Source organism: Diadema antillarum, unplaced genomic scaffold, assembly GCF_040938485.1.
Source record: "Diadema antillarum isolate AM-2024a unplaced genomic scaffold, OU_Dant_1.0 scf00000111, whole genome shotgun sequence".
Classification (NCBI taxonomy): domain Eukaryota; kingdom Metazoa; phylum Echinodermata; class Echinoidea; order Diadematoida; family Diadematidae; genus Diadema; species Diadema antillarum.
In genome coordinates this window covers 2,201,372-2,225,382 of record NW_027271000.1, presented here as the reverse complement: position 1 = coordinate 2,225,382, position 24,011 = coordinate 2,201,372, and the positions used below count along the sequence as shown (strand labels likewise).

The 24,011-nt window shown below is 38.1% G+C and overlaps 1 protein-coding gene across 2 annotated transcripts; it reads right to left on the bottom strand.

Annotated features, from left to right (window-relative positions):
- Window positions 1-1,034: 1,034 nt before the first annotated feature.
- Window positions 1,035-23,704, bottom strand: LOC139719476 (actin-histidine N-methyltransferase-like). 2 transcript variants are annotated; one of them, XM_071630891.1, is made up of 14 exons: window positions 23,634-23,704; window positions 22,358-22,470; window positions 21,559-21,654; window positions 18,300-18,442; window positions 17,472-17,544; window positions 15,094-15,204; window positions 14,634-14,714; window positions 13,291-13,355; window positions 12,089-12,144; window positions 11,597-11,711; window positions 10,712-10,953; window positions 10,128-10,216; window positions 9,339-9,499; window positions 1,035-3,854 (listed from the first exon to the last, which is right to left on the bottom strand). In XM_071630891.1, exons 2-14 carry the CDS (start codon window positions 22,455-22,457, stop codon window positions 3,150-3,152), a joined length of 2,037 nt encoding a protein of 678 aa, XP_071486992.1. In that variant the 5' UTR covers window positions 22,458-22,470; window positions 23,634-23,704; the 3' UTR covers window positions 1,035-3,149. The 2 variants fall into 2 exon arrangements, with proteins under 2 accessions (XP_071486992.1, XP_071486993.1); XM_071630892.1 differs by lacking the exon at window positions 23,634-23,704 and having other exon boundaries at window positions 22,358-22,551.
- Window positions 23,705-24,011: the final 307 nt, after the last annotated feature.

Here is a 24,011-nt window from a genome sequence, read left to right as displayed (position 1 = left end):
ACTTAGCCAAACTTGCACATAAACAATACATGTACAGAGAAAATGATAATTTCAATGATTTAGAAGAAAACAAAAACAAACAAACAATATATATACATCAACCAACTCATAGTGTATAATACTATCAGAAATGAAAGCACAGTTAATAGATGTGATTTTCTTCTAGCTGCAATAATGATCTCAAGGAAATGTGGCACAGTTCAGTAAAAGTAAAATAACAGTACATGTACAATGTATATGGAGGATTTGTTCTTTTGATAGTGAATCCAAAATACCTGCCCACAAAATATTTAGCCTTATCCATAAGAAATCTGAGAGAATTTTCTTTGATATCTGTATCCCAATTGTATTCTTCTATTTCAAAAAGCTAATTGGCATTTGCATCCTATAAAACACTGATTCATTCTCAACTCTTATTACTTTGCTTCAAAATATCCATACCAAACATCTGTATAAAAAAAAAAAAATACTCAGTAGACATTTTGCCCACTTGTTTTCTCTCATGCCAACTTTGAATCAGTGAAGCTGTGAATTAATGTGATCCCTGATACAATGTATATTCCATTAACAGTACATGTAGTCTTTTGTCAAGGCCCTCCCGCTGTAACAGGCGAGTGAAGCAAGCCCAGCTCAGTGCAACAGCACGAGGTCCTTTTGAGATCTGCTTCACACATTATTATTCACAACACATGAGCCCTACTGAATAGTCATATCAAGGGGTTCCGATCGACCAATGAAATGGCACGCTCCCCACATCCTTTGTCTTGGTGTTGTCTGGCTTGTTCACATGCTTCACTGAACACCAGTGGAGGTCTGTGGCATGCATTCACCGTATGCAAATCAGGCTCGGGCAGACAGACATGCAGATTAGTCGACTTTTGCTCCCGAAATTGGGGAGCAAAAGTCGGCAATTCAAAGGGCTTACAAAAGGATGCAAAGCAGATCGCGAAAGGCCCTCGCGCAACCCCACTTGGCTGGGTTCTCTCCACCATACAGCAAGAGGGCCTTGACAAAAGGCTACAGTACATGGGGTTCGGTATAATCATTTACCCTCCAGTTCACTTCTTGTGGATATGGCCATGAACTGCATCCAAAAGCTTTGAGGTACATTGGAATGCACCAGTAAATTTTATGGAAGGCAAGTGAAACAAAAAGATTAGAAAAAGCAAACAAACAAAAACACAGCATGGTGATGCTATTGAAGAGACCTATGACACCCAAAATCTGCAGATATTTTTCCTTTGGGAACCACTCACAAGAAAGCAAGAAATACTGTGGACTCCCATTATAACGAAGACCTCAGGACCGGCAGTTTTCTTTCGTTATATCGAATTTCATTCTAACCAAATAAATAAACAATAGAAATACATAGAACCGATAATGTTCCGGCCTGTATTTTCATTTTGTTGTAAAGGGAATTTCGTTATAACCGTGTTCATTTTAACGGGAGTGCACTGTATGTCTTCTTTTTTTCACCACTGTTGAATTTTAGTTTGTTCCCCTTCATTCAAATGTGGAATGATCATATCATGCAATCTTCTGCTGGAATGTGGGATTTGCTCCTACTTGTCAAAACACATAAAACATACCAATTTTCACTACATTGTACTTCTATCAGGAAAACAAACATAAAGGTCTAACATTTCGACAAATGATACAAAAAAGTGTCTCAATTAACGGGTAAATTCTGTCCTGAGGAAGCTAAGTTTTGCATTTCTGCTGATACCTAGTACACTGTATTTTCTCTCAGTGTACACCACCACCTAGTGAAGTTTCTATCATTTCTAACAAACACATCATCCACATGGTAAACTTTTGTCTGGCTTCACTTTCCCTTTCTATGAAGTACAAGCAAAAATTAGCACTAAATCTAAAGTACATTGGTAAATGTCAGAGCATAATACAAATACATTGTATCACCATCTTTTTTGAGTTTGTGTGCATTTGTTGTGTTTATGCCATGACAAAATGAAATGTTGATCATGTGGAATGTACAGACAGCATGAAGACATGAGCTCAATGCATATCAAAGGGAACGTAAAATCTGTGGAATGTTGGCATGATTGAAAGCATTTGCTTGCATTTGAAAGAAAGAAAAAGAAGAAGGAATGAATGAGAAAAAAAAACATGACAAAAACAGACTTACACTCAAGCATGGCAGATTTTTTTACATGGACATGCATATAGATGGCAAGGGCTATAGATACAAACAACATTTGTATGTCATTTCTGCTTGTATTCAAAGGTTTACTATCATAAAGAGCATTTAAATTTGTTACTGTTCTCAAGAACTGCTGATACAAATATCAAATGTTGATGGAGATTCACATTCTTAAAAGCTCATCCACATTCAACAATCTCATTGAAAGCAAAAATCATACAATCTTAAAGCTGCATGCATACTTGGCCATTTCAGTCATTATTGTGTTTGATTGACATCTTAGCTTTTCCTTTATAATAATAATTACAAAAAACATAAGACATAAGACTACATTGAATCAACACACAAAAAAGGGACAGAACAATCTTGGAGCTGCATGCATACTTGGCCATTTCAGTCATTATTAAGTTTTGATTGACATCTTAACTTTTCCTTTATGATAATAATTCATTAAAAAATCACAAAAAGAGAAATGCATGAGACTACATTGAATCAACACAAACAAAGGACAGAACTAAACAGGAAACATTAACATTTTGCACAGTATCTAACTGTCTGGTGAAAAGGTGTCACTTTACACTACAAAACTATTTGGTGAAGATTTTTTTCTTCCACTGGTTTTATTCTCCAAAAACATATGTCATTACTTTAATAATAATCAACATATTAAATTAATAGCCCAGTGTCCAGGTGCACAAGAGATTTTGCATGCTTTGCAGATTGTACAATGTACCCCAACTACAAATGGTGAATTTTTGGGTGTCTTGCAGATAGAAAGACATGAGCTATGAAATATATTTTCATCCATGCATCTACTTTGACAGAAAAAAAACCCAACCTCATGACAGTTTTCAACATCACACCAAAAGAAAGAAAAAAAGGTCAATCAGTCATCTGTGCACCATGATCCTAATGCATTTATATATGATATAGTAATGCTCTTTCTCATATCAATATGATACATCAATAGATACAAATACTCTTCTGCCTATTCTTCTGTTGCACTTGTTTGCTGTACACTGGATATGAGGTTACCATTTGCTTTCTTAAGGCCGGCACCATACGCGCTACCTGCGACTTTGCTCTCTGCAGAGCCGACGTCTCCTGTGGGGGCAAGAGTTCTGCTGTCCTCACCATTCGTGCCCTCATGCCGGCCATTAACAACCCCATTCCCATTAGAGAGAATGTGTCCATTTACAGGCTTTCCATTTGGTGTGACGTCACCTTTCTCTCTATCATCCACTTCTGTGTTTGGCTGTACTTCTTCTGGCTTGGATGTAGCTGTTGGCTCTATCCCCTCGCTATCTGACTGCACGCCACCATTGGGATGAATCTCTTCTTCATTGTGCCGATCCCCGTTCATCTGTGGTTTACCCACACTCCCTGCCTTCACGGCATCACTCTCAGCAGTGGCATCATTCTCGTCCTCCCTTACCTTGTCCTCTTCTCTCTCTGCGGGATCCTGCTCCACCTCCCTGTCCTCCCAGTTCTCTGCGACGTCGACGTCCTGGTCGTCGTCGTTGCTCTCCTTCTGGTATGATGTCGCTCCTTCTGACAAAGCCTCCGCCTTTTCCCGCCACTCGGCACAGAATGAGAGGGTGTTCTCCAGGATACGTCTCTCGCACAGGAAGAGCTGAGTGATGGATCGTTCATGGAAGTTCATGTTGGTCTCCTTCAACCTCTCTTCATATTCCTGGAAAGAAGAAATCATACAATCATGTTTAGTCATCGACTGGACATGCATGCTTAGTATAAATCTATTTCATCGGCATACTGTAACTTATTTCAAGAAGATAGTTAACTTGTAATTTTTTAGAATTCCCCCCCCCCCAAAAAAAAAAGCAAACAAAATAAAACTACAGAACCTGAAGGGAAAATGTTCCCCTGGTGTAAAACTTGATGTATTACTTGCATGAGCATGTCAGGTGAACATGAACAAAGTGGGTAGACTGGTACAGATCATAAACTTGACTATTCTTTAAGAAAAAAAAAAGATGAAATAATAACAATACACGGACAGCATTGAAACATTTTTTACATCAAGGAATGAACCTTGGTTCACAGTGCTAATTATGACTTTCTGATACGGAAGCAATCGGTAAATTAGTGTAACAAAACAAAATCCATTCACTATGGAATCTACTAATTCAAGAAGTACTTACAGGAAATAGCTTTGTTCTGTTCACAGTGGTTGTTTTGACTAAGAAGTCTCGCAACGTTTTTAAATCTGAAGTGGGTAAACATCCAACACAAGTACTACAGTACTACTAACCTGATAACACTCATTAACCCGGTATTCAACCAAATCTGCTGTTTGGGGGAAGAGTAGTAAATGCAACTCATACTTCATTGTCTACAACCTCTTGTATCATAAAACATACCTATGCATGTAACAAAAAATAACCCCATACCCCAAGAGAATTATCATCAGGTTACTCCTCCAGTACACTTTTAAGATATATCTCTTGATGCCAGTGAGAGTACAGGAAGTATGCCTGAGAGAAATGAAGACGTTATTTTACTCCAAACATCAGAGTATTAGGTTGCCATAATGATCAGGGAATATTGTGGTGGTGTTACAAAACACACACACACACACACATACAAAAGGTTGATTTTACAGAAATATATGAACCTTTGACAACACACAGATTGATGCTGTGTCAATTCACAGGGTGTTACTTTTTACATTACAGTAATTTAGTGACGGCCAGAGCATAGGCTACTCAAAAGATGGGAAGACATTAGAAAGGCCAACAATTAGAGTCATTCTTTGTAGTTAACTCACAACTCCCATTAAGTAATAGATACAATTAGTTTGCATTGATTAGTCATGGTTTGATGAGTGACAAGAGTCACATCTACAATTTGACTGAGGAGAAAATGTTCATGAGAAAAGACATCTCAGCACAGTGGTTGATTCACTGCATTAACCAAGCTGCTGCTGTAAAGAAGTAGTTAATAGTGTGTTGCAAAACATGCAGACTAATTGTGTGAGATCCTATATGCTGGTACTTAAGAATCTTTTTTTTCCTTTTCTTTTTTGTTCAAAGTGGATGGAAGGGGGAGGAATAAAAAGAAATGATAGCAAGTTCAAGACTTGTGTGTTATATTGGCACGACTAGTAAAAAAAAGGTGGGGGAAAAGGCAGGCATAAGTCAGTGTGGTGAAGTTAATGAACATCCATAGAATATCATGTAAGGACAAAAGGGTCTATAGGAGAATAAACAAAATGCAATCCACTGTTATATGATTATGGAAAGGGAATAATGTGCTACATGCAATAAGATGGATTAGAAATTATGATCACAAATGGCATATGTAAGTATCTGTCAGGAGTAGGTCAGCCGTTCTGCACCCAGGACCTTTGACATAAGTTGTTCCATGTTACAAGGTCAGACAAAGACCATATCAGTACAATAACTAGAACAATACCTCTGGATGGTATGAGGATTAAATATTTCACAATAGTTCAGTATTTGCTGCTACAGCATATATTTGTATTAAACAGAAACATCACCATCTGTAATTTCATAAATTACTCAGATTTCTGATTACCATGTTTCATAAACTTTCACAAAATAGATATAGTTACCAACACCATGTACTATCGGCCCGAACTGTTTAACAGCCACAAACAGAGGATGTCATGTACGTAATGTGTCAAGTATAACTCCAAACCCAGGCGAATAATACCACATTTGAAACAATGGGATAAAAAGATGATATGAGCAAAAGACAAAGTCAGGAAGAAAAGGCAACTTAATAGTTTACACTCATACTCCACACCCTTATGTAGAAGTATTCCTTTTAGGAAGTTAACTTGCAAGTCCTATAAGCTACATTTCTGCAGTTTGGTGCTGTATCTTTTATCATAATTTTTGTTATATATGGCCAGTACTTCACAAGGTAGAGAAAAGACTTCTCTTCATTGGAGGCCTTTGTTGTCCACACTCAGTTACTTGTTTCTGTTGCAAAATTGTTAAATAGCCCCTTAATCACAAGCTTTATAACTGATTCTTAATTTGGCGTTACATTTTAGATGATCAAAAATTCTGTTTCTCTCTCAAATTGGCAATTTTTGGTAATTTCTTTCTTTTAAAATTGTACAGATGTAATGAATATTACCAGTTCAATCTAATATATCTGCAATATAAAGATGTGCAGTGGAATTTGGTGCTGCCAATTTAATGATGTCATTATGATGATTTCTGAAGCAAAATTCTCCCAGGAAGGAAAAAATGCTGCTATGTATCTTAGACAATTCACATAAGAATACCATATGGTGAATGATGAGGACCCACACAATGATATGTAACATACATCACGCTATCCAGCTAATGTATTGCGGTGCCAGCTCTCTAACATCCAATAAGGTGCATGCAAGCTGTATGACTTTGGGAATCAATGCAGAGAGATGGAGATGAAGCATGCATTAATGTAACAATCACATCATTTGGCATTCTTGGCATTCTAGATTCAGCAAATAAGAACACCTTAATAATATTTTAAAAGAAATAACACTCAATAATTGTACGAATTAATAAAAAAAAATAAAAATGGAAGAGCTGTTGAGGCACAGTGAATAAGACCATGAACTACATATTGTGAAATCCCTGGTTCAATCTCCTGGCAACATTGCCACATCCTTTCGAAGAAACACAAAGCTGTTGCTCCAGTGACTGCTTGCTTACAAGCACTCATTGCTTCATTAGGGAAACCATTACTGTATTATTCAAGTTAGTTGATTCACAGGTATGCAAGGCATATTTCCATTGGTCATGCGAGGAAATATCCAAATGAACAAATTACAATGCACTTACAATTAGAAAGGACAACATAGACAATGAAGTCATTTTCTTCTTTTTGCACAGACTGTAGTGAGTCTTGATGTCTCTCTTGCTGTCAGGTCAGGTGTCTTCCAAGAACAATGTCTGCTTATTTGTCTTTTTGTTTCTTTTTTTTTTTGTTCCTTTTGGTTGGATCCTTGAACTTCAGCTGCAACCACAACTGAAATCCCTCCTAAAGCATTCACACAGTTGAAAACTAAATTTTATTCTATCAGATGGGTAGAGTGATTAAGGCAGTAACCTTCATGCTTCTCCTATTGCATGCGATAAGCACTACAGAAATGCTTTCTCTTGGTTAAGATAATGCTTACCACCTCTAATAGTAATTTAGAAAGCATACTAAACATGCAGGAATACAAAACAACAACTGCTACATAAAGGTACAACATCTGCAAGCTGATGCCAGCTGTCACAAAGTTCAGGAATTCTTATTGTGATCCTGATATTGAAAGCAAATTTGTGTGATTTTAGTGTGACTTTTCTGTCTAAAGCGCATGGAAAAGCATGTTTTGCAAATGATAGAATAATATTGGTCATAACTGCATATAATGCATATTACATAACATCACCACTTCATAAGTCTTCCATTGATTTGTACAGTGCATTCCCGTTATAGCAAACACAGTTCTAACAAAATTCCGGTAACAACGAAGTACAAATCAGGCCGAAACATTATCAGCTCTATGTTTTGTTCTATATTGTTCATTTGTTCGATTTTAACGAAATTTCGATATAAAGAAAGAAAATTGCCAGTCCTGAGGACTTCATTATAACGGGAGTCCCCTGTACACACAACAACACAAAATATCTTCATCTCTATAGATGACGTCAAGAAGAAAAAATCATATCCTTCACATCAAATCATTATAGAGTGGTTATTACTTCAGTATGATCTTTTCTAAGGGGAAAGGGTTGCAGTGTCTAAATCATCTCCCAAAGACACTTTTTCTATACAGCACCACTTTTATGTTCAAACTACAATTGTAGCAGGAAAGTTGTAAGGTGATGACATCATCACCTCACTTCATTTGCATATGTGATAATAAGCAAATAATCAACGTTGGTGAAGGTGATGGGACAAACTATCACTTCCGAGGCGATCTCGATGTAGCTATTTTTCCGAACCGCAGCTGAGGAAAGATAGCGTACACATTCAGATCGCCGAGGAAGTGATAGTTTGTCTCATTGCCTGAAACTAAAAGTTGATTATTTGCTTTATATTCCACATCTAGGGTCCTAGAAATTCCCATTTTATTCCACATCTGAAACCATTTTAGCTGTCTTTAGGTATCCTTAGGGCTTAGGATACGTGTGCGCGTAGATGACAAAACAATGAATTTGCTGCGCGCACCGTACGGCACTGAAGTGAAAGTGCATTGCCCTGTGTACTATCAAGCGACCTAGTTAAATGATAGTCCACAGTGCAACGCACTTTTATTTCGCACATACTCATCTCGCGTTAAGACTGTATGGGCTGCCAGAGATCAGCAAAACAAACAGCCGTCTTTATAGATGACAAAACAATGAATTTGCTGCGCGCACCGCGCGACACTGAAGGGAAAGTGCAATGCACTGTGTACTATCAAGTGACCTAGTTCTTCTCAGGTGATGTGATGGGCAAAACTACGCTTTATCACGTGATCAGCTCTTGACCAATCCTATACCAAGATTCTTAGTATGTGGAATATAACAACTAATATCACTGTTTCATGAAAACATGAGAAACTTCCTGAATTTCCAGATTTTGTGTGCATTCTAATACTTTCCCTCTTTGTTTGATTGAATGCCATGTAGTGAAGGCATATAAAACATGGAGTGGCATTTCACCATGGATGTCATGCCGACAGGAAAAAACCAGCAAACACTATTAAAGAGTTCTTCAACTGAGGCCCGCTGTATTTCCACAATATTCCAGGCTGCAAGAAAAACAGTAAATTTAAACCAGTAGTACTATCAATCACCTAGTAAGACAGCATGAAGTGTGTTTGCCTCAACAGTGGACAGCTACACGATACACCTCATTGCAAAATCATTACAAGCAAGTATGGAAGCACTAAATGAAGAGACTGACTGTGCAGCTAATTTGAAATTAAATTGGTAGGTGACACAATGTGAAGGACACACAGCACACTCCACTGCAAAGAGCACATAGAGAAATGCAAGATTTAACCTCTTAGCATTAAACAGGCTTCATTGAAATGACTGGTACTTGTATCATTAGTCCTGTGATATACGCTCACACACTCTGGATGGCAAATAGCTGCAGACAGTATGTCATCAGCCGACTATTAATGCATGTATTGCCGTCTCTTATCTTTTCAACCTACCTCTATGGACGACTTGTACTGGCGGAGGAGCAGCGTCACTCGCGTCGCAAGGTAGACACAGATGCGAAGTTCGTTCAGCTTGCTGACGATCTTTGACCTGTCGACCAGGCTGAACAGGAGATCGTTCCTGTCCGCTCCTACCAGTCTCTCCTTCAGTTCAACTGAGATTGGAATGGAGAGACAGACAGACAGACAGTCAGTCAGACAGACAGGCAGGCAGACAGACAGACAGACAGAGAGATTATCGAAAAACAATAACACTGCATATTGAGACTGTCTGCACACACACGTCGTGTGTTGTGCAGTTTGATAAGTCTGGTAGGATGTTAAATGTGAATCTAATCTAGCATTCATCAGCTCAAAACTCTCATTAGGGCTTGCTGGGCTATAGAGCAAACCATGGATTCATCTTTACAGAAAAAGAAAAAAACAAACATCTCGTTGACATTGAATAACTGCAAAGTTGTTTTGAAGGGCAAATAAAAACACATTTGATGTCAATTTGTTATTTGTCATTTTATTTCTTATTTTTTATTTTTTGATAAAGCTGATCATGCAGTAAGAGTTACTTAACCTACATATTTACTCTTGGGTTTGTACTATTTGATTTAATAAAAGGACAGTTTTTTTTTCATGCTTGCTTTTCATACTCCTCAGATATTACATCATCAATTAGTGCTCTGTAAAATGTGAAAACAAAACTTCATTCTAACAGGAGAAAAATAAAATCAAGATTTTTGCCTACGTCAAGCATGAAGGGAACATGCATCCCACTGCTTTACCCCTCACCTTCAGACATGCAGAAGATCTTGAGGAAGTTCATGAGTGGAAGGGGGACAGGATCCTCACCGCTGGAGATGTGGAACGTCTGCATAGATCTGCACAACCAATATAGGTATTGTAGTTGAAAGGTTACAGAAGTAGAATTCATCGGGTTACTTTTTATTTTGCAAATTTGTCTGGTGTTTGGGCATCAAATAAAATACAAGAATTATAATAGCAGTATTCGTAGAAGTGGTAGTAGCAATAATGATACCGGTCATAATACTAATGATCTAGATGGTGAAAATTACATGAAAAAGTTCATGATGACGAAAATACTGGTAATTATATAAATAATGCTAGCAGAAGTAGTAGTATAGTATCAATAACTACATTTATAATTATAATATGTTAATAATAGCAATACCAACAAAAATTATAATATCATTAATGATAAAAAAAACACAATAACAATAGCAAACATTACCATATAAGTGTGAGAAATTGTAACAAGTACCACCATCAGTATCATTAAATCAATAACAGTATAAAATAAAGCCCTCAGACGCAGCAAATGAAGTTGAAATAGAGGGCATCTGTGACAGACCTACCCGAGGCATCTTATGATGGCACAGAGTTGAGCCTTCATGGCATACAGCCTGTCACTACTACTCAGGCCCAGCTGGATGGCCATGCTGTCGCAGGAGTTGTCCGGGTACACAAAGCCACTGTAGAGCAGCAGATCGGCATTGGAACGGCGACCATAGCAGATGTAGATTTGTTCCCTGGCCTTGAAATCTGCCATGGCCATGTTCACGCAGGCATCCCGCTCCTGGTCGAAGTCTGTTTTCATCTTTTGGTAAAACACATAGACACATAGGAGAGTGGTGGTTATTCCTCTGTTTACTATGACTTGCTGCAACCTTTTCCTTGAATTTGTATGGCCCACACAGCTCGTTTATATTACACTCCTGACAGCATACAGCATTAACAGGATAAAATCAGCAGTTTCCCAACTGATTGCATAAAGTGAGTATCCAAAGGTAACACGCACCTTAACAGCAAGTCCCAACCACAATCGACAGGTAATAAAATATATTGAATCGTAATCGCAATGCATGATTCCATCAATGGTTCCTGTGATAACATCTTGAATTCTGTATTTAAAAAAACAACAACAACGAAAAAATTATCAAAATGGATGTACAACCTCTAATTATTATATCAGACGATGTTGTCTGCTGTTCTCTTTGTAATAACAATTAGGGCTTATGGAAAGAAAAAAACAACAAAATGAATCTAGTGAGATGTGGATCTATTATGTACTTTTCTTCAATATCTATATCACCTAAATTACAGGAGAACCTGTAAGACAAAAATTCAATTTGTTTTTTCAATTCATTTTTACTATAAATACATTTCGATTTTTTTTTTCTTCAATAACAAATTCTTTTATGTCTTGCCGACCATGTCGTAGATGGTTCCATTGTCCTTACCTCACCATTGGCATGGTTACACATGTCCCATAGAGGGATGAGAGCCAGAGAGGGCACCATTCCATCTTGGGACGGAATCTGATTCTGTCTTGACATGACTGTTGCAACGGCCCATCTACAATGGTGGAGAAAGAAATAAAGTCAACAGAATGGTTCATGCCTTCCTCAGTCATATCATTGCCATCCTGTTTTATGCCCACAAGTATCACATCAGGAACAATTTGTGTCGTGCACCACTGACAAAGGCCAATCCAATATGAAACACTGGTTTTAAAATGTTTCTTTTCTAAACATTTAGTTCTGAGAAGTCATGCAAACAACTGCTTCCGACCACAAACCAACTCATTTTTAATATTTGTAGCATCAAGAATTACTACCTACTTCAGAGAGTACAGGCAAGCTGTCTTACTTTTGATATGTTTCATAACAAAAGAGTTATTTTAACTTTCCATACTTCGTTTCAGATATATTGGTAGATTAAACGGAACATACCTATACATGTCATATGTAAATGCTTCCCTCAGATGCAGCTTGCTGTATTCAGGAACCTGAAAATAGTATTGACAGACTTAGTGATTAACAAAAGCTTCACACTACTACACAAGACAAGAATTTAGTTGCCAAGGAGACAGCAAAACAAAATATAATACTATGGGCAGTAGGAGTGACATATATTTCACTCTTACTCAATAATATGAATTGGGATATAAACAAAACTACAAGCACATTCTATAGCCAAGCTTCATACATATCTGAATCAACTTGTGTGAAGCCACGCATATTGATATTAACAAGTCAATGAATATGTGTATCCACACAGCATATAAGAGCTGATGAAAAATGAAGTGTGGCTATCATCACTTCAACTGTGATGTACGGTGAAAACATCATGTTCAGTTAAATTTGACCCCTGACCTCCTGTAAATCTTCTGGACAGGTACAAACTTCATTACTGTCCTCACGATTAAAAAACATCTGTATAAACACACGCAGTGTCATAGCATTTCTCTGATATAATATGGTTGACATGCTTCTAATACATTGATTGGAAACACAAAGATTAAACCAGTGTTTCTCTTTGATATGCAATGTACTAAGGAAGTCTAATGTGATGAAATCAACCACAAAAAGAACCCATAAATCAATGTCAACTCACAATGTCTATCCATGATATCAATTTCATTTCGCTTCCCAAAAAAAGTTTCTACTACTAAAGAACTGAATTCCCTAAAAGAGAACTAGGAAAAGCACTACTCAGATATTTCTTGTGGATCATGTGTCATAAAAAGGATACTAGCATTTGTGTCAAGCACAATAGACTGAGTGTGCCACTGACCTTGCTCATCTACACAAAGCTGAAGAAATATGTTGTTGTTTTTTTTTTAATGACAGGGAAGCATCCATGCTCCTATTCCAGCACTTTGATTTTGGCAACTGCAGGCTGGGCCTGACGTTAATACGCACTTGTCATTCACAATTGTTGTAGAAGTTGATAAAGATCATGGGGTGTTTTAGGTGCATATATCTACAAAAAACTGCTGTGTTCGACCAGTATGTCTAACATGTATAGCTACCAGTAATGTTGTTTCTATAAATAACCACATACGACAAAAATGTTGGAAGTATCACAGACAATCTCTAATATCCACTGTCATCACTATTGCAGTGCCCTTTATGACAGGTGCATTACTTACACTGAAGAGTTTGTAGAGGTAGGCATACTGCCTGGCAATGCTCTTGTGCTGCTTCAATGTCTCACCTGGATGGAAGAGAAGCACAGCGAAACAGGACCTTGCCATTGGGAATTACGGTCAATAAAATTTCAACGCTGCTCTGCAAAATGTAAATGGAGTTATCTTCATGGTAATTCCTACTTCTGAGACCACATGCTGCAAGTATAATTTCAAAAAGACCTGCAACAGACATGTAGACTGTGTCTTTTGAATAAACCACCTTGGTAACAATTCATGTGAGAATCCCACATTATACAACATCCTACCACCCATGAATGCTTGCCTATTCTTCTGTATCCATGCATTAATGCCAATAGATTTGTCTGTCATACAGCATGATATCAGAATTAGGATGCAACCATTGATCCTCCACCTTAGATGCATCAGTATGTACCTGACAAAGAGAGCTAACAAGCTTTTCTCTGTCATTGTCTAAGCAATTCTGTAGGAGTCACATAGAATGTTTTTCTCAAGTGCTCTCCACATCATTCCAATTCATTCATTATTTACAAACTGCTGCTCACAAAAGGTATGGAGTTTCTGTATTGTTTCTGTGAGAATATGCACCTCACAATGCTCATTAACATCTCCGTGAAAATGTATCATTTTGTGGCATTTTAGCGGCGATTTATCTGTGTTGTATTGAGCATTAGCAAAGTCTGGAGGGGGAACCCCCCCCCCCCCCGAAAAGCGCAAATACATGTCGTATGTTCCCATATAAATATTGATCCCCGACAAGTGTGAGGAAATTCCTAGTGAGAACCCTGATTCCAAAATGTGTAATGAACCTTGAACTTTGACACTGCCCTCTTAGCCCAAAACTTGGATGAATTCTTTAAAACACACACACTCACAACATGCCACATATAATTTCACTGTAAAGTTGGGTTGAGAACATATGAGTTATCCTCTAAACATGTACAGTAATTCTGTACAAAAGAATGTATGGATAGATGGACAGACAGTCCTCCCCATGACAAACAAGATAAAACAATTAGAAAACAAACACTTCTATCACAGTCATAATTATAATAATCTCTCTTTTGTTTGTTTGTTTGATTGTTTGTTTGTTTGTTTGTTTGTTTGTTTGTTTGTTTGTTTTTGTTAGTAAGCAACGACAACATATAATGCAAAACGAATACAGGATACAGGACATAAGAATACCTGTAAGTTGCAGGAACAAGACAGTAGTACAATTTTTTCTCTCTCTCAGATGCAGAGGGTAAGAAGCTGACAAGACTGAGATACAAGCACAAAATTGTAGGAGGAAAAATGAATTCATTGTCAATGAAATTCTAGCTTACTGTAGACAGGTGACCCCTGCAGCATCTGCAGCTCTGCCAGGTTGAAATACAGAGGGAGACTGTAGGTTGCAGGCAAGATGTCTGGGTAACAAAAGGCTAAGGATTGCTGCATTTTTCTTTTTTCTTTTTAGACAGAGAACAGGTGTTTGGCATAATATACAAACACTGCATTCAATTTCAGAACAAATGTTTTGTGAAAAGGTCATGATATTCATCAGAAAGGACATGAATATTCTGAAGCATAAAAGTTGTTGATGTGTATCAAATACGTCTCAAGGCATATCATGTTTTAACATTCCAGTAATGATACTTTCAGTTTGCTGGAAAAAAAATATCTGACAGGACATCATCTATTTGTATCTTGTTTGCACATCACAGTGACAATAATACCCTTGATCACAGCATGATAATCTTCAGATGTGGCAATGTGGCAGTGGCATTTCAGGTAAACAAAGGATACTCAAGTAGGGGTGGAAGAAGGAATTTGGCTTCAGTTTCTCGTTGATCAGGAAGATGGCCAGTCTGACGTTTGCCATTCCCTTCAGCAGTCGGTCTGTTTTCATCAGTTCACCTGTTGGATCGCAAAATGTTATCATATTTTTAAAGGCATTATATACCATTTGCAGATGAAACAAAAACCCATATTTAGTGTTTCAAAATAGTTCTAAAATGTGAGTTAGGGATAGAAACAACCAATGTAAAAATTTGAATCAGTATAATTAATGTTAAGTATTGTTGAATGTACAAAATGTGACCAACAGTTATGATAAAAATGTTTATAGACTAAACCGTTTACAGTTACGGTTAAGTGAGAAAAATAGTGATATCTCCTTATATTTTAGGCTTTACTGTAAAATTTTACATGGTAGGATGTTTTGTGATACACTGACCTAAACATAATATTATGCATCAATTGTGATATCTTGAACACTTTTTTAATAACTGCTCCCAATGTTAAACAGTACCTTTAAAAACTGTGGTTCTTCAAAATGATCAGTACTTTTGAATTAATTATTCTTGATTTGCACTAGCTTGTACTCAGTGCTGTTTTATCTGACATTTCAATTTTAGGGTAAGATTTACAAAACTACAGTCCTTGAATCTTCATAGAAGCTTGCCTGTGGGTATAGTTTGGCGCATCATTCACATTTGTATCATTTGGCCTTTGCAAGTGAGTACATGTATATGGGTTTGTTTTACACTCTAGATTACACATTGTCTTCTCACTGGACCATGCTTAACTGTGCCATCTGCACAATTCATTTGCACCGTGCCTATTTAATGTGGCCATCCCTCTAAAAACAAACAACACAAACAAACAAAAATAGCTCAGAGGAATCAGGAAGTGTTATCATGCAAGCTTTCCATGCCAGTGGGAGCTAAAAACAAGAAGGTAAAAAAAAAAGTATACAGTTAAGGAAATGGGTGACAGCTTTAAACACTTCAACATCATGTGTTTTTGTTTTTGTAGGACTTTCATGTGTTTACACAACTTATCCGGTATTGAGTGAAAGGAAAAAAACAGATCATCATGGGAATGCTTCATGGAGATCTGACCTACTGCCCAAATCACAGTCATACAGAACATAATTCAGTGTAATTTCATTGTTCATGACCAAAATCACATATAAAGTCATATCCCACCCCTCCCCCCCCCCCCCAAAAAAAAAAAAAAAAATATATATATGTATATATATGTATAAAAATGAACCAAAAGCAACAAAGAAGCGATAATTTAACAACTGTGACACAATATTAACAAAAGGTACAACAGTTTGAATGTTTCATGATTTCACATGGTCATTTTTGTCTTCTGACTGTAAATTTGCTTGAATAAGACTCCCACATGAACAAATTTGTTTCTTTTACAATGCTCACTGGATGCTGTACTGGTGTACTAACATTGAAGTGGTGGTCATAACATACTGGTAAACTTGCTAGGAAGCATCACTGCATATAATTCATACAATTCAAAATCCTTTTCTCTTTGAGGCAAGAATTCCTTTACAGTCTGCCTCATGAAAAGGATCCTTCCTGGGATCGTTTGGAGTCCTTTTTTTTCTCTTTGTTATTCAAGGCTATGTCAGCACTCTCCAAACATTTTTCTTCTGACACACAAGAGAAATCACAATACTATGTACATTTACTTTTTCACTACAAAAAGAAGTAGATGGAAACCAGCTGACACAACAAATTATGTGATACAAACTCAGTTATTGTGTATAGTGTCCTAATTGTTGGTGCTCTTTCTTGCCTGATTTTTATCCGGGCAAAATCCTGGTTGGTGCTTCAATATACCCTGGGGATTCTTTTGGTTTCAAACATAGTTCAGATGGGGGCTTTGACACTATAACATTCAACAGCTAATAATAATGCGCTTTTTCGTAGGGCTGTCACTGCTATTGTGTCACGAAGGCCTGCAGAAACGATTCATTATATGCAGCCATGGACCAGCCCCAAAACAATTGGTTTTTGATATCCAACAACTATTCATAACCTTACATTGTCACCAATGGCAACACTGATTAATGGAGCTTGCATAATACCTCTTGAGCAGCATCACTGGAAAAAAAAAATGCCTCTCTAAAAAGTAAATTCAGACATTTTTAACTTTATAAAAGAAAGGCTACACAAGCAATGTCACAATCACATCATTAAATGATTATCTAAAAATACTGATTTGATGTCATATTTACTACCTCACCAAAAAATGAGTGGTCATATGTGTCTCATTTCCAGTTTCAGTCAATTTCCATTGATATGTTGCTCAATTTTATCCCATTCAGTAGATACAAGAATCTCTCTGTGCTTCACTGCATTCATTCAAACACATCTTACCTAGCATTGAGTCCTCAGAATTCTGGTCTGTCAGCATCATCTTCCTAGGAATGCACATCACCTCTTCATCCATCTGTCAAAAGATGCAATTATTGATGAGGTTTGTAATATCCTCTCTGCCAGATTATCACTGAACATAAAATAATTGTCTTCTTAAGGACTTTTTTTGACAATGTGCAGCAAAATGAACATCATATCTCACAGAAATATTAAAAACATATATATCTAGTTGTGTTTTGGATAAGGAGAGAACCCCCTCCCCTATGTGCAATTCATTTGTCATGATTAGGAAACATGTATGCCTCCACCTTCTCACATGGTCGCTATATTCTGCCAATAAATCTATACATACAGATGAAGATTATTAATCATGACCCTTGACCTTTAGCACTGAGCTAAAATCCCTTCAACTGAAGAAGATTGTATACCTCTCCATTTATTGCTAGTTTTCTTACAAAACTATTTTCTCGGTGGGCTTTGCTAGTAGACAGAGCAGCCTAAAGACAACTCAACCCAGAAAGATAAAAAGGTCAAAGGTGTCTCCAACTAGCTAGACTCATTACTACATGAATGAGGACTAATACACTTTTTAACTCTTTAAATTTCAGCTAGCAGTGTGAACAACACATGATATGATCTCCAATGAATGCATTGCACTAATTATTTCACTACACTCCACACAATATTCCTACACAGGCTGGAGAATAATGTACACCATCATGATATCTGATGTCATGATAGTTATGCTGGAAGGGAATTCAGCATACCACTGCCAACATGCTGAAAATTTAATGCGTGCAATGTTCTCCTGGCAATTATGAGTATTACCTTGATGTCCTGTGTAGCCTGCAAACCATAGCCCTCCTCATAGCGTGTAATCTCGACACACTTTGTGGACACACCATTGCTCTCAAGCCAGTCGATAAACTCTGGAAAGTGGCTCTCTCTGTCGGGTAGTTGTGTCATCACATCTGCAATGAAGAACATAGATTCCTTGTCATGCATTTCCCTTTTATACACTTTTAAAGGGATTGTACAATGTATAGTATTGGTGGAGATGAGAATTAGGCTTTTAACTTTTTGCAAGATACCTAGAAACCACTTATGAAATAGTACAGAACACAGGGGCGGATCCAGGAATTCTGTAAAGGGGGGGCGTGACTAATATTTCTGGTGCCACTTCCGGGTTTCATTTCATTGTTTTTCTTTTTATTTCTTTTGTTTTTTACGAAAAATAAAGGGGGGGGCGTGCGCCGGTTGCGCCCCCCTCTGGATCCGCCACTGGAACATACCATTTTAAAAAGAATTCAAAGTTTATAAGATGAAAAATCGGTTTTGGAAACACTGAGATATCCATAATCAAAGTAAAACAAAGCGATCCTATAAAAGTGGGTCCCATCTTTTATCAGGAATGCTCTGATTTGGATATCTCAGCCATTTAAAACCAATTTTCATCAACTAAACGTTGAATCCCTCTTGGAATTACATGCTCTTTCATATTTCATGAGACGGTTCTCATTATCTCACCAAAAAATATTAGAAACCTGAAGGTAGGTCTCAACCAAAACTATACTCTCCCTTTAAACTTTTGCTTACAAGCAAGTAACATATTTTCAAGAAAAACAGATAGTTATAACAGATGGTTATAAGGTAAACGTTTCAATTTTTCAACATATTTCATAACCATGATTACACCTAAAAGTGGACAAATCTATTGTATATACCATATTTCTTGTGATTGAGAACCACAGTCACAGAATGAAAAATAAGTTAATGATTTCCTATCTTTTGAGATGACACACAGGGCATTTGTCTTTCAGAAAGCAAAATCTCTAGTGAGCTGCTAATTTCTTGAATATCAGTTGACTTGCACAATTTTTGAAAAAAAAAAACTCAAATTATACCATGTATTCAGTATCTAATATTTACAATGTTAACATCAAATCTGTGTTTGCAAAAAAGATTCATAATGATAAAGTCATAAACTCCAATTAAACTTATGGGTGATAAACCAAGGTGAGTAGTACAAGTACTGTGTATGTCAAGGACTGGCACAACTGTAACTCATATCAAATCAAACACTGTCTGCAAACAGAGTGTGACTCCGAAATTCTGAGTGACAGGCAGTAGGCTACCACATCCAATGGTAGAACATCAGATCCTTGTAACTGTCCTTGTTTTGTTACATCATTTTCTGCTCTTCAAAGACAAAAACTTCGAATCTTTTATGAAGTAATGCTGTATACATATATCATGTATGTATACACTGTATGTGTGTGTGTGTGTTTGTGTGTGTGTGTTTACATGTATATAGATGCAGATGACATTGAGCTAGGAATAGAACAAGTCTGATGGATCATAAAAGAACCACCCCACCCACCCCCCCCCCCCCCCAAAAAAAAAGAGAGAGAAAAATAAACAAGAGACCCGCGGGTCTAGCGCTCACCTGAGTATCGCAAGTTCACCTTTCACGCAGTCACTAATCTAAATTATTCATAGCTCTACCAAAATTTGACGAGGCATTCTCAAGTGGAAGATGAAAATGTACAATAAGGGCCCAATTTTTTCAAGATTCCTTAATTTGGGGGAATTGGGGCCCCCTGGGGCCCTCTGGGTGGGGCATGGTGCCCAGTTTGATAAATTGAGATCCTGACCACCTAGGGATGCTACCTGCCAAGTTTGACAAAAATCCATCATGAGGTTTTCAGGAAGAAGATGAAAATGTACAATTCAGGCCCCCATTTGGACCCTTCCAACCACCCCCCCCCCTACCCCCAAGAGGGGCACCCCTGGATCTCCTATGAACAAACTTGAAACTACAGTCATTAATGTACTCACTCATAGTATTATCTCAGCTCTATAACTTCTGATTCTAGAGAAGATTTTTAAAGATTCCTTCATTTGGGGGGTTTGGGCCCCCTGGGGGCCCCCTGGGCGGGGCATGGTGCCCATTTTAACAAATTGAGATCCTAACCCCCTAGGGATGCTACCTGCCAAGTTTGGTGAAAATGGGTCATGGGGTTCTCAAGAAGAAGATAAAAATGTACAATTTAGGCCCCATTAGGACCCCTCTTCACCCCCCCCCCCCCCCCCCCCCCCCCGGGTCCCAAGGGGGGCACCCCTGATTCTGCCATGAACAAACTTGAAACTACAGTCATCAATGTGCTAACTCATAGTATTAACCTAGCTCTATCACTTCTGGTTCTAGAGAAGAAGATTTTTGCGGATTCCTTAATTTTGGGGGGTTTGGGCCCCCTGGGGGCCCCCTGGGTGGGTCATGGTGCCCATTTTAACAAATGGAGTTCCTAACCCCCTAGGGATGCTACCTGCCAAGTTTGGTGAAAATGGGTCATGGAGTTCTCAAGAAGAAGATGAAAATGTACAATTTAGGCCCCATTAGAACCCTTCCCCACCCCCCTCCCCTGGGTCCCAAGGGGGGCACCCCTGATTCTGCCATGAACAAACTTGAAACTACAGTCATCAATGTACTAACTCATAGTATTAACTTAGCTCTATCACTTCTGGTTCTAGAGAAGAAGATTTTTACAGATTCCTTAATTTTGGGGGGTTTGGGCCCCCCTGGGGGCCCCCTGGGTGGGGCATGGTGCCCATTTTAACAAATTGAGTTCCTAACCCCCTAGGGATGCTACCTGCCAAGTTTGATGAAAATCGGTCATGGGGTTTTCAAGAAGAAGATGAAAATGTAAAAAGTTTACGCACGACGCACGACGGACGACGCACGACGGACGACGGACGACGGACGACGGACGACGGACGACGGACGACGCACGACGCACGACGCACGACGGACGCCGGACGAAGGGCGATCGCAATAGCTCACTTGAGCCTTTGGCTCAGGTGAGCTAACAAACAAACGAACAAACACACAAACAAATATAACAGATCTTTAGAGTAATTCATCGATGCAGCTCAATCAATATTTTCCGGTGTTAGATTTAAAAACAAAACAAAAAACAAAAACAAAACAAAACTCACCAGTAGCAAAACAGGTTGGTACATGGATTCTAATCCACTTGTAGTGGTATTGAATAGTGAACAAGTCATGAGAAAGGCTTGAACAACTTACCATGCTGCTTTTTGCGAATTTTCTCAATGACACTGTTGATTTGAAGAAACTCCTCCCACTGCTCATTAGGTGTTGGTGGACTCTGCTTTGTAGCCACTGTGCACGTAAGATCAGGAAAGGGATTACTGTATTTTAAGCTGTTATTTTTGCGAATTTTGCGAATCACTGTTGGGTCGTGAATTTAACAACATGTGAAAATGGCGCCATACGCCAAAGTAATAGTGCACTTGCGATAGCCTCGGTGTCAATTCGCGAAAACATCTCGCGAAAATGTCCTTGACCTCGTCATTCGCGAAAATACCAGCTTATACAGTAGTAGTTAGACTTGAGGCTCAAAGATACAAGAAAGCTCCAGCCAAATCAAATTGATCAAGAGAGAAAATGAATCACTGGGCTTTATTTGCTCTCACACATGAGCATGCATAGTGGGTTTTTAATAAAAGTAGGATACATACTTACTTTAACCCAGGAAATTAAAGGCTGTTAGATATGCTAAAGAAGCCTTGATGTTCATAATTATGTTGCAATATGTTTTTCTTGCCATAATGGAATGAAAATCATACACTGTTCTTTGTAATTTTTTTCACAAATATATATATATTTTTTCATATCCAACAGCATTTCTTTGTCTAACTTTGTACAAACCAACCGCTGGGTCTCCATTAATTGGAGAAAACAAATGCACACAAACAAATAAAATGCACACTTCAAGTACAATGGTGGTAAATATGTTAATAGAGAATAAAGGTAAGGTTGGAAAATGCCCAGATTTTAATACAATTTGCATAATAATACCTACACTCAATAATGTGACCGCAGAGTTTGAGAATCTCTTTTCTCTCTGCCTTGGATGCTTCATCTGGTGCAGGGTTTGTTTTTCGCTTACTCTTCCTACCCATGTTGGATGGCAACCTGTTTTACGAATCAATTAAAAAAAAAGACAACCAAACAAACAAACAAATATTTTGTTTAGTCATTTGTTACAGACCTAACCACAGATAAAGATATTGACAACAGAGTGAGAGATTAAACAGAATAGCTTCTTTATCTCGGGTCTGACCTTTTCAGCTCTGGCATCTCTACCTACACTACTTCATGCCTATCAAATAGTAAAACTTGGTAGAAGGGTGGATAGTATCTTATTCTTGTTCTTGGAACACTTAGAGACCAGGTACAGCTATACAGAACATTTATTAGTCATTATGTTGCATTCATTTGATTAATTCAGGCAAAATGGATCAACTTGAGAGGAAGCGGGAGGAAATGAAAGGGAAGAAATACAAAGGAAAAGGGAAAACTTACAAGAGTACACATACAACACCAGGGGCAGATCCAGGAATTCCGTAAAGAGGGGGTGCCTTCTTTACAAAATTAAAGGGGGGCGCACACACCCTTCCCCATTTTTTTTCTTTTTATTTCTTTTGTTATAACGAAAAATAAAGGAGGGGGGGGGGGGATCGGGGAGCACCCGGTGCACTACCTGGTACCCCCTGCATCTGCCACTGAACACATCTATATAGCAACCTTAATTCTTTAATAAAATATCTCTTGATCAAAAGATCAGCCTGTATCTACTGTCAAGGATAGATATAAATGTTCCGCATTGACCAAAAAAAGATCAGTCTGTATTTTATGGATATAGATCTAGACTATGTTCCGCAGAGACGATATGTCTGGCTTTACTACAGAATCTTGATTATCTAGGACTAGATCTAGACTAGGAGGAAAGTAAAAGTCGAAAATTATAAAACTCCTCTAGCTCTGGATAGACAAATTTTTCTATCTCCTCTTATGCAGACGATGCTAAGAAAGGCAGCCAGAAAATCAGTAAACACCTGTTCGGCTTAACAGTTACACATTTTAACAAAGACAGACAGAGTCAGAGAGCAGAGCATAAGACTAGAGGCATAGAGCTCCAGTTTAGAGGTCTTGTTGTACCACTACCAGTGCCCAGTACGCCCTAACTTTAGCAGGTAAATTTACTATTTTAGTCGTAGAACAACATACAAAGTTGCGGCTAGTAGTAGTAAGATCTATACACAACGTTTGAGGTTAGAGCCTAGTGGTGCCCTTACCTGATTCTGGTTTAATCTGAGGCTCTGAGAAAGGACTTGTCAGAACTTCAAGTTATGCCAGTCGACTGCAGCGCAGCGTCAGTGGACTTGGCTCTTGGATTGGACTTGACTCTTCCTTGCGCGTGCGGTAGGTGTTTTTACTGTGGCTAGGTCGTCTAATCCCTCGTTTCCGCCACGGACCGACCGTCCCTTTGGAAAAAGGTTCACAAGGAAAGCAAGTACACAGTTGATTGTGTGTTGTTCAGGCCTCCGAAAGGATCATATTCATAGCATAAAACATTTAACAGCAGAGGTGTGGATACTGTACAACATGTATGTGCAGACATGCAATGCATAGCTAGAGTATTAAATGGGTAGCATGTCCGTACAGTGCAAATA

Excerpts from the sequence above, each read along its gene's own strand:
- LOC139719476 (XM_071630891.1), bottom strand. The coding sequence starts at position 22,457 with ATGGGTAGGAAGAGTAAGCGAAAAACAAACCCTGCACCAGATGAAGCA. Across the intron at positions 18,443-21,558 it reads AATTCGCAAAAAGCAGCATG|ATGTGATGACACAACTACCC; the intron begins GTAAGTTGTTCA and ends TCTTCATTGCAG. Across the intron at positions 9,500-10,127 it reads GATCTTCTGCATGTCTGAAG|TTGAACTGAAGGAGAGACTG; the intron begins GTGAGGGGTAAA and ends TTCCAATCTCAG.